General features: G+C 47.1%; 1 protein-coding gene across 1 annotated transcript in view; it reads left to right on the forward strand.

The window, feature by feature from the left end:
• Positions 1 to 10,302, forward strand: part of LOC146189021 (uncharacterized) — a 39,542-nt gene extending 29,240 nt beyond the window's left edge. Inside the window, exons 12-14 of the mRNA XM_084605163.1 lie at positions 2,952 to 3,010; positions 3,124 to 3,195; positions 9,978 to 10,302. Coding sequence (XP_084461289.1) covers positions 2,952 to 3,010; positions 3,124 to 3,195; positions 9,978 to 10,238 — 392 coding nt within the window. The 3' untranslated portion in view covers positions 10,239 to 10,302. The remainder of the gene's footprint in view (positions 1 to 2,951; positions 3,011 to 3,123; positions 3,196 to 9,977) is intronic.
• The last annotated feature ends 1,035 nt before the right edge of the window (positions 10,303 to 11,337 follow it).

Here is an 11,337-nt window from a genome sequence, read left to right on the forward strand (position 1 = left end):
TAAACGAGGTTTAACCATATTTAAGTGGTGTTGTTGCAGTGACTGAAGGCGGAATGCTAAGGAAGACCCGTCTGTTGTCGGTAGCAAGGCAACCAATGGGGTAGTCATGACTGATTGAATACTTTATACACTTACACATTTATTTACTTTTGATTATTTATTTATTTATGTAATACCTGATAAGTCTCAAGATTGTGTATGAGGTTGAGAAAAATACAGATCAAAAACACGTCAAAATATAAGGGTACAGGAGAGTAAACCAAGCGAGCACAGATAATCGATCACTATTTGCAATAAGTTATGCAAGTAACAAAGTAACTATGTGCAATATTATGAGCCATGGATCTTTAATTTGTACATACCATGCTCTTTTTTTCATTTGTACAAACCATCGTCACCATCCCGCGGCGCCGGCTCCAGCACGCGCCTGGGTTCGCCATCAGATTAAACGCAAGACACGACTTACCTTGCTTTGCCGTCACGACCTTGCTGTCTCGACCTGACCTTCTTTCACAATATTAGAAAATAGGGAAAATGCGCTAGTCACAGTATATCACACAGTGCAAAAAACAAATACTTCGTGCATATTTCAGGAATGTGTGCATGAACAGAATCAACGCAGTAATAGGCTCAAGTAGCTAAAATAAAAGTTAAATGAATCACGGATATAGAAATGATCTGGTCTGAATCCAGGGATAATTTCAGTAGTTCGTGAAAGATGTCACTCTACCGCAGGGCTGTGTAGTCCGGAAGATCCTTTTAAAAGCGGATGGCGCGAGCAATTTAGAGTAGATGTGCTCTCATAATGCGAGCTTGATGATATTTACCTAGTCAATTACATGATAAGAAAACTGGTGCAGATGTGCAAACTATGAATTAGTGGCAGGGGTCAAACTCGTACCGTGCACGCTACCACATAGTGGATGCACTGCGAACTCCCTATACGAAGCGAAAATGTCGACATCGACCTCATTAACTTGCAAATGTTTCGGCGAAAGGCATCAATGATGACGACCATGGTAGCTCCCTTACACACTAGCGCGAAAACAGAAACGCCTTCAAGGAATACCTAATCTCGTTTGCGTGAGAAGACAGACGACTTAACGCGTTAGCATAAGACACAGTTCTTGATTTTAAAACTGCATCATTCAGTTCTCCTCTTGTGTGGGAGCCGGTCGCTTGAGCGTCGCCGGAATGGAAAGTTGGCGAGAGGAAGGCCAGTGGTGTGTAGGGTACCGAGGGCGAGGCGTGACAATCCAGAAGAGGCACTGGGCATGTGTAACTCGGAATAATATTTATACGGATGCACATCTTTCCCGGGATGAAGCCGACACTGATGGCAAAGACGTGCGGCGTAGCCCGGAAGCCGGCAAGCGTAGCAGATGAGGCGATTGCGGGCGGTTCGCCATAGGTCCGCAGTGCATCTTCGAGGTTGAGTAAATTAAGCTGGTGCCGGCGGATGTAAAGAGAGAGAGAGAGAGAGAATATAATAGAAAAGACAGGGAGGTTAACTAGGCGATGCCCAGTAGGCTACCCTACACGTGGAGAGGGGAACAAAGGGAGAAAAAGAAAAGAAAGAGCGCCAAGGTAAGTAGTCTATCACATGCCCAGAGGTCTAGAGTAAAAGGGAGTACAGAGCCTAGACTTAAAAATTTGAACTCAACACCAAGCCCTTTACAAACTTAAGGAGCGCCTTCACTGCTTTCCTTTCTGATGGTATTTAAGAGAGTCCAACATAAAATGTCGGGCTGCTATAATAAGATGGAGTTTGAAGTGAGCCCTGCGTCCTAACGGTTACTTCTATGTGAGTACCGTTCGTAGAGAAGGAAGAGAAATATTTGGTAGCAGGACTTCAGCACATATTTTCCTCAATAATGCGGCGGATAGCCGGTGTGCGATTGACGGTGCGAAGTGCTGAGGTTAGGCGCTCCGTTGAACAGGACGAGGGAGTGACAGCTGGCGAGCGACTTCTTCGTCGATGAAGTCGTAGTCGCTCTGCATGAACAAAGACAACTCCGCAGACAATGGAGAAAATGCCAAACCACCAAGGACTTTGGCATGTCTACGAGATCTCCGCATAGAATCACGTTGCTTCCGCAGCTCATTTTGACAGAATGAAACGTCACCGATGGAAGTATCTTTCCTAGCCAGGAGCATAAGGAACGCTTGATAAGCGAGGCCGGCGGCGATTGAAGACTTACTCGAACATGCTGTTATGTGTCTTCACCTCGCCTCTATACATATGGTATATATCCCTCAAGAAAGGTATGGCTGGGGACCGGTCAGGTGTAGCCCAGGCTCCAGAGTCTTAGCTGTGTGGCGTGAGCTACTGTCTGTAGGATTTAGCACAGCAGCTCCATTTATTGGCCTTCCAAAAAGCTGTGACCTGATCTGCTACTATGGAAAATCTTTTTCAAAGTGAACACACAAAGCATAATTCGAGAGAGCGCTGCACTGAAAAAACATTTTTTTTTAATCAGTGATGATTCTCGGGATATGAAAGTGCACCACGGGCTCGAGAAACGTTCTTTATTCTGCCACGTATCGTTTTCGGATGGTAAAAAAAAAAAAAAAAAACACTTTGTGTAAACACTAGCTTCATAGAAACAACGTAGATAGTCATATTACGCGATCTACAGCATTTACTTTAATATTATCTTCCTCATGAGAATATTTAAGGAGGTTGCTAGTTATTCCTTTCTTAATTATTTAACTTTCTCGAACAAAAACAATACTACAGGCTAGCCCAATTTACTGTGAAAAGCTCTTAGCTGGGTTTCCTTGGATAGAATTTAGCTCAGATATCTAGTGTATATATAGTGATGACTGTAGGTGCGTTTTCGGAACACATTAAAGATATATATTTTTGGAACCCAGCTGATAAGCTTTTCACAATAATGTTTTTATAAACATCTTAGTGTATTACATTCTGCGTGGAATTATTTTTGCAGGCACACTCATCGACAAGTATGGCTGTAAGCACAAAACTCTAGAAACCAAAGGACAACTGGTAAGCACCAGCTTATTTTATTTAATGAACATATTTAAGAAACAAACCACCTTATGATTCCTGATGTAAACGTCTCCCTTTATATTCGAATTTCTTTGTTCTCTTTTCTTCAGTTTACAGCTACCTGCAACGGACAGTGCGGGAGGAAGACATTCCCGATTCTTAATGGAACCCCATGCCTCTACGTTAGTATTCCTTCCTCGAAATAAATCTTTGAGCAGCTCTAGGCTGCATTTTGACAAATTTGCTACCATTTACAATAGCGAAATAACCAAACATCATTGAAGGTTAGTTTTTTCCTGTAGAGATCTGCACTGAAATGGAGAAGCAAATCCCACTGAGGTTTTTTCAATAACAGTATTTATATATAGAGAATTTTTATCTCTTTAATTATCGCTATTTTGCACCCTCTGTGAGCTACGTCATCACTGTCGATACAGGTGGTCTGCTCAACTAGGCGGATATTATGTACGCGACAGATCTCAGTGTATAAAGAAATAATTAACTAATGTTACCTTTTAATATTTCTGTAAGAATGGGGGGTTTATTCAGCGGATCAACAGGACTTGATCAGCAGGACTGAGCAGATCAGCTTCGAACACAGCGGCAGCGAACACAGGCAGATTCAGCACGCGCAGCGATCACGATGCCACTGACTGGCATGTTCCTTGTGCACTTCTTCCTCTTCACAATTACCCGCGGGACGAAGAGGAGACATCCTGGCGACTTACGGCGTGAGCAAGACGGCAGGGTCGCTGGACGTGAACAATCTCGCGTCCGCGCCGGCGTAGATCATGGGACGGCGTAACAGGTTCCACCACATAATTAACCGGAGAGGTGCGCTCCAGAACACGGTATGGGCCATGATATTTAGCAAGAAATTTTGAAGATAGTCCAGGGGCATTGGAAGGTATCCATAGCCACATAAGAGCGCCAGACGAGAAGTGCGGTGTCGAGTGTTGGCTGTCATGGTTGGATTTATGGCGGTACTGGGTGTTAGCCGTGAATGCGCGGGCGATTTGTCGACAGTCTTCCGCATGCTGGGCTGCTTGAGACGCAGGTGTATACTCTGATATGTCTGGCTGATACGGGAGTATGGTGTCGATTGTTGCAGAGGGGTGACGGTCGTAGAGGAGAAAAAAAGGAGAGAAGCCAGTAGTAGACTGCGTTGCGGTATTGTATGCGTACGTGACATACGGAAGGACGAGGTCCCAGTTTGAGTGGTTGGAGGAGACGTACATAGAGAGCATGTCGCCAACGGTACGATTAAAACGCTCAGTGAGGCCATTAGTCTGGGGATGATAGGCGGAGGTGGTTCTATGAATTATGTTGCACTTGGTGAGCAAGGCTTTTACAACATCACTCAAGGAAACGCGTCCTCTGTCGCTGAGCAGCTCTCGAGGTGCGCCATGGCGAAGAACAAATCGCTGCAAAATGAAGGAAGCTACTTCTGACGCTGTGGCAGATGGAAGTGCGGCGGTTTCTGCATACCTCGTCAGATGATCAACGGCTACGATAGCCCAGCGGTTGCCGGCCGCAGTGTAGGGAAGCGGCCCGTACAAATCAATGCCGACGCGGTCGAAAGGACGTGGTGGGCTGGGTAACGGCAGCAACTCTCCAGCAGAACGTTGAGGGGATGGCTTGCGACGTTGACAGGTGAGGCATGCGCGAACGTACTTGAGTACAAAGGTGTACATACCCCGCCAGTAGTAACGCAGCCGGAGACGAGTGTATGTCTTGAAGACGCCCGCGTGACCGGATTGTGGGTCAGCGTGGAAATAGTCACACATTTGCGAACGTAGCTGCCGGGGAATAACTAGCAACCACTTGCGGCCATCTGCACAGTAGTTGCGGCGGTAGAGGAGGTTATCACGAATGGCGAAGTGGGAAGCATGGCGGCGGAGAGCACGCGATGGAGAAGCAGCTGTAGGATTGGAGATAAAATCGAGGATAGAGTTTATCCAAGGATCTTGCCGCTGCGCTGACGGCATGTCATTGATGTGAAGCGATGCTGGGAATCGTCGGAAGGGGAAAGGCTCGCGACCTCAGCTGTAAGGGGGCAGCGGGAAAGTGCATCGGCATCGTGATGTTTGTGGCCAGAGCGGTAAACAACGCGGACATCATATTCTTGAAGGCGAAGAGCCCATCTTGCCAGTCTGCCGGACGGGTCTTTCAGTGAAGAAAGCCAGCAAAGCGCATGGTGGTCCGTCACTACGTCAAAAGGGCGACCATAGAGGTAAGGGCGGAATTTAGTAAGAGCCCAAATAATCGCTAAGCATTCTTTTTCAGTGACAGAGTAATTGGATTCAGCCTTCGTGAGTGTACGGCTAGCATAGGCGACCACGTATTCAGCATAACCTGCTTTGCGCTGAGCGAGCACAGCGCCGAGACCAATACCACTGGCGTCAGTGTGGACCTCAGTAGGCGCTGTGGGGTCGAAATGACGTAGGACAGGCGGTGCCGTGAGGATATGTCGTAAAGCATTGAAGGCATCGTCGCACGCTGGTGACCACGACGAAAGGTCGGAACTGCCGGACAGAAGTTCTGTCAAGGGAGCAGCAATGGAAGCAAAATTCTTAATAAAGCGGCGAAAGTAAGAGCACAGCCCGAGGAAGCTACGGAGATCTTTGATGGAAGTCGGTTTGGGAAAGGCTGTTACGGCACGAAGTTTGGCAGGGTCTGGAGATACACCTTCTTTGGAAACAACGTGGCCGAGAATGTTGAGCTGGCGGGCGGCAAAACGACATTTTTTTCAAATTCAGCTGCAGTCCGGCATCAGATAGGCAGGTCAAAACGTGCTTCAGACGGTAGAGGTGTGTGTCAAAGTCACGAGAAAAGACGACAATGTCATCGAGGTAGCAGAGGCATGTCTTCCACTTTAGGCCACGCAAAATGGTGTCCATCATCCGCTCAAATGTTGCCGGAGCATTACAAAGGCCAAACGGCATAACTGTGAATTCGTACAAGCCGTCGGGAGTTACAAAGGCAGTTTTGGGGCGATCAGCCGCTTCCAAGGGGACTTGCCAGTACCCGGAACGTAAATCTAGGGAAGAAAAGAGTTCGGCGCCTTGCAAACAATCGAGAGCGTCGTCGATGCGTGGGAGAGGATAGACGTCCTTTCGCGTTATCTTATTAAGGCGGCGATAATCGACACAAAAGCGGATAGAACCATCTTTCTTTTTTACAAGGACAACAGGTGAGGCCCAAGGGCTGCTTGAGGGCTGAATCACGCCATTTTGGATCATTAGGTCGACTTGCTCTTCTATAGCCTGGCGTTCGGTTGCAGACACACGATAGGGACGCTGTCGTAGTGGTGCGTGGGTGCCGGTGTCGATGCGATGAGTGACTGTAGAAGTTTGACCCAAAGAACTTTGATGAGAGTCGAAGGAGGAGCGAAAGTGATGTAGTAGATTCAAAAGCTGAGTGCGCTGCTCTGGAGGAGGATCGGCATCGATGGAACGGAGAAACAAGTCTGTAGAGGGGGGAGCGGGCGCAATTGAAGGGGGGCTGAGCGCAGTCACGGCACAGTGCGGCGCGTCGTCAGGTTCCTCAGAGATCAGAAGAGATGCGATTGGCTGGATACTTCCGAGACATTCGCCATGGCGCAAAGCAGTAGGGGAGTGAAAGGGTTAGAGACCCATAACATGGAAAAGCCAGCGGAAATAGCGAGCACTGCGTAGGGCAAAGGAAGGCACTTGCGGCGCAGGAAAGTATGGGCTAGTGTGAAGAGAACGGTGTCATCGCTAATAGATGCACAAGCGACACGAACAAGCACTGAAGAGCAGGGAGGAAGGTCGATATCTTCGGCGACGAGGGCTTTAGCACCGGAATTTGACTGATCAGCGTCTGGTAAGGCATCGGGCATAGTCGAGAACCCCACTTCAGCTCGAGCACAATCGATAATAGCAGCATGACGCGACAGGAAATCCCAGCCTAAAATTACAGCGTGCGAGCAACTTGGCAGCACGACGAACTCAATCGTATAAAGGGAATTTTGGATAACTACTCGAGCGGTGCACGCTGCTAAAGGCTTGATATGATGAGCGCTGGCCGTTCGCAACGAAAGTCCCGCAATTGGCGTCTTCACTTTCTTTAAAGTGCGACATAGTTTTGCGTCCATTACCGAAATCGCAGCACCAGTGTCAATTAGTGCCATGACAGCAACACCCTCGACGAAAACTTCAATTAGGTTTGTCGGCGACAGATGAGGACTTGGGAAGTTCGACTGGGTCGCAGTTCTCGCCTCAGGAACTGCGGCCTCTAGTTTTCCTCATGTGAAGCGTTCTGTCGACGTCGCATCGGAGAGATAGAGCGGCGTCGCGGCGACGGTGAACGGCGGTCGGACATGGCTGAGCGGTCTGGGGAGAACTGAGGGCCAGCTGGAGGCTCAGTAGGCGCGGAATACTAAGGCGTCGGAGACCAGTATGCAGAACCATGAGTAGGTGGTGCCGACACCGGGAGACGGTTGCGGCAGTAACGAGAAATGTGTCCAGCAAGCCCGCAAGTGCAACAGATTGGCCGGTTATCCGTCGTGCGCCAGGGATTACGTGGTCTTGGAGCCGGTCGCATAAACTGCGCAGGTTCTCGCGCAGGCGCAGGAGGCGGCTGAACGTAGGCTGGCGGCGGTGGAGCATATGCAGGTGGCTGTCGGGCCGCAACAGCCGCATATGTTAACGGCGCTGTAACAGGCATGGGTTGAGGGGCTGGAGGAAGAGATTCAGCTACCTGTTCTTGAATAATGTGGCGCAAACTGGGAGCTAGGTGTGAGGAAGGTTCTTGATGGCAGGATATAAGGGAGAGCTGTCGAGCAACTTCTTCCCGAATGCAGCTCTTAATTTGTGGTAGGAGCGCAGAATGTTCACATGCATCTGTCAGGCCAGCAAGGGACTCAGAGTGCATGGTGTTCGCGCGAGTTATGGCCCTTTGTTTTCGCAGTTCATCATAACTTTGACACAGTGTGACCACTTGTGCGACGGTGCGGATATCTCGAGCCGACAGCATCTGAAAGGCATCGTCATCGATGCCTTGCAGAATGTGCTTGATCTTCTCGGCCTCTGACATGTGTGGGGGTAATGCGCTTGCACAGGTCGACGACGTCCTCGATATAGCTCGTGAAATTTTCGCCAACTTGCTGAGACCGCGTACGCAAGCGCTGTTCAGCGCGGAGTTTCCTCACAGCTGGCCGGCCGAAGACTTCAGAGAAGCTGGCTTTAAACGCGGACCATGATGGAATGTCCGCTTCATGGTTTCGAAACCATAGGTTTGCTACGCCGGTGAGATAGAAAATGACGTTGCTTAACTTTTTTTCCGCGTCCCATTTGTTGTAAACGCTCACTCGTTCATAGGATGTGAGCCAGTCCTCGACATCGTGGTCGTCAGTGCCGCTGAAGATGGCGGGGTCACGCTGGCGGAGGGAGCCGGGACAGATGATGGCAGAGCCAACTTGTACGGCTTGGTGGTTGACGTCCTCAGGCATCGCACGAGGTGGTAATGTACGGCTGCGGAGTTCCAGGGCGAGAGGATAGATCTTGACCGGCAGCTCCACCAAATGTAAGAAGGGGGGGTTTATTCAGCGGATCAACAGGACTTGATCAGCAGGACTGAGCAGATCAGCTTCGAACACAGCGGCAGCGAACACAGGCAGATCCAGCACGCGCAACGATCACGATGCCACTGACTGGCATGTTCCTTGTGCACTTCTTCCTTTTCACAATTTCCTTTTTTGGGGCCAAACACATACTACCAAATTGAAGGTAGTTAACATAATAAGACCTGAGTATAATTTCTAAGCCTTCTCTGTCGGCAACGGGGTTCTAAACAGAACTCCTAAGCCTTCCGAATTCGCCTCAAGCTTGTATTGCTGGCTTGTTAAATTGCACACTTTAAAATTTAGCAGTCGCATTCCAACTCCAGAAAATACTAACGCCGTAATTCTATTTTGCGCTGTGTAGGTAGTTAACATGATTTCCGTGACAATAGTACGCCAAGCGAGGCCATTGTAAAAATGTGCACTGTGGGCAGTGCACTTTCGGAGCGAAAAGATGCGTATTATTGACGGTAAATGCTCTCATATGCATTGCCGATCAAACAAATGAAAACAAAAAAAAAGCTCAAATTTCTTACTGAGAACATCACATTTATTATATAATCCTGCTCCTTGAAATCAGAAGCACAAAAGTTCGCTATTTAAATATAGTCAATCGTGCCTTGACTGATCATTATCTATTACGTATTGCTCACCTTGCTGTACAACTACGTGCACTGACTGCACCGACATATATTCGCAAGGTATGAGAAAACTTTCTGTAAATGAAAAAAACTCACGGTAGAATTCTCATTTCCCAAAAGGGGTTGTTCACTGACTTTCTCAACCATTTCCCTGAGATATAAAACTGCTACACGTCGATCAATATGGCCATTAGGAAAGCACCAAAGCAGTAGCGCTGTATATGTTGCATATTTGCGTCATTCATAAATATACGCGTAGTTGTGGGCTGTTATTTGCGTATACGGCTTATCCGATAAATAACTTTGTTAGAAACCTCTTGAGGCTCTCATTCCAGATTCCTAGGCAAAAAGTAAGCTTCCTTGCTTTAATTTTTGATGAAATAAAGCAAGCGACCAAATCCCGTACGAGAGGCAAAATGTAAATGACTAATGGGGCGCCATATATGGAGGTAATCGTAATATATATACAACTAAGGCAATGTGTTATTAAAGGTCTCCGTAGCTTATTCATCTTACTTTCTGCTATAAGAGGCGCGTGCTCTCGTCAAAGCTGTTACTAATCGCCGTACAAGCTCTCAATTCCTTTTTGAGTATCGGTGTGAAATTAGACCAAGAAAGGGTGACGTGTTCCAAGTATATTAATTCAGAGGTAGAAGGCTGAAGATTGAGTGCACGGGATGCTATTATGTATGCGGTTAATGCTACTAAGCACTTTAAATGATATTTTGTTTTTTTTCAGAGCTTGCCAAAAAGGGGAAACCATAATAAACGCGGGAAGAGAAATTGTTTGATAGGAGTGTGTTATCTGGGAAAGTGTCTACCGTCACACCACAAACAACTGAAATGCAAAGCTCCCAGAGGAACTGTTCACTACTACGACGACGGGAGCAACTATTATTACAACGACGGAGGAAGCTATGAATATGACTATGGAGACTATAATGAAGACCACTTCCACTACGCTAACAGCAATGGAGGTCAGAACATTCATGCGGAATGAACACTGAAAGATTCAGGAATCTGGAAAGTTAAACAAATTTTCAAAGAATAAAAGTTCTTCAAAATGGCTAGCGCATTTCAATATCTGTATTGGTCAAAAATTGAAAAGGTCGACTCACATTTTGTACCAACGAGGGATTTGATTCAGTACCCTCATTTACGTCCGTCGCCGAAAATGTGCTCGTCGCTAATCAGACACGACATTACCTCCGGTTATGTATTCTACCTCAGCGGACCCGCATAATAATAGCTTGTGGGGCGCGTTCGTGCATAATTCCCAGGACTGAGGGGCAACATAGACGAACACGTTTTTCTCTGCGTGTTCGTCTACGTTGCCCCTCAGTCCTGGGTATCAGATCCGCATGATGCCACATATGCTTAACTTAAACGCATTCTTGCGCTATGAAAGTAGAGGACTATCAGGCATAATATGCATTGTTGCAAAGGAATATGCTACACGAAACCCGCCGCATTGTGCGGGAAAGTGTGCTGCTATGAGTGGAACTGCTTCCTTCGTAATACATATTCAGAAATTCTGCACAGAACATTTGCATCTAGGAAATAGTTTACGGAGATGATGTTTTCTCTATACTAAAATATCCCTGTTATAATAAATATCTCCATAGGCTCCCTTTGTTAGGCTTTCTGGTTTATTCTAATAATATTTCGGTATCGGTACAAACTGCCTGTGGCGTTTTAATGCGGCCATAGATATCGATGCGAGCTGCGAGCGATGTGACGACGAAACACTTCATCGCCTACCCTACCATCCGCATATAAAAAAAGAAGCAGTGCACAGTGCGCACTCCTCATACGTATGTCTTGCTGTGTGCCGTTCCGTCTGTGTACTGGTGATCTCGCTGCGTGGTTTGTCGTCTGCATGCCCCTGTCGACACATTCTCAAGGGAGTACGCAGACGACAAAAAAGCTAATAAACAAAAAACACTGCCGGAGCTTTATCTTAAAATTGTACAACTAAAAACTCTCTAATATCGAATATCGTGCGAGCCAAGTGGAAAATCCTTCTTTATGATACATTGTAATATATCCCAAAAATACACCGCTTTCTAAAATGTAAAAACAAACAAACATGATCTATT

This window comes from Amblyomma maculatum, chromosome 5, assembly GCF_055883805.1.
Source record: "Amblyomma maculatum isolate TAMU_Amacu chromosome 5, ASM5588380v1, whole genome shotgun sequence".
Lineage (NCBI taxonomy): Eukaryota > Metazoa > Arthropoda > Arachnida > Ixodida > Ixodidae > Amblyomma > Amblyomma maculatum.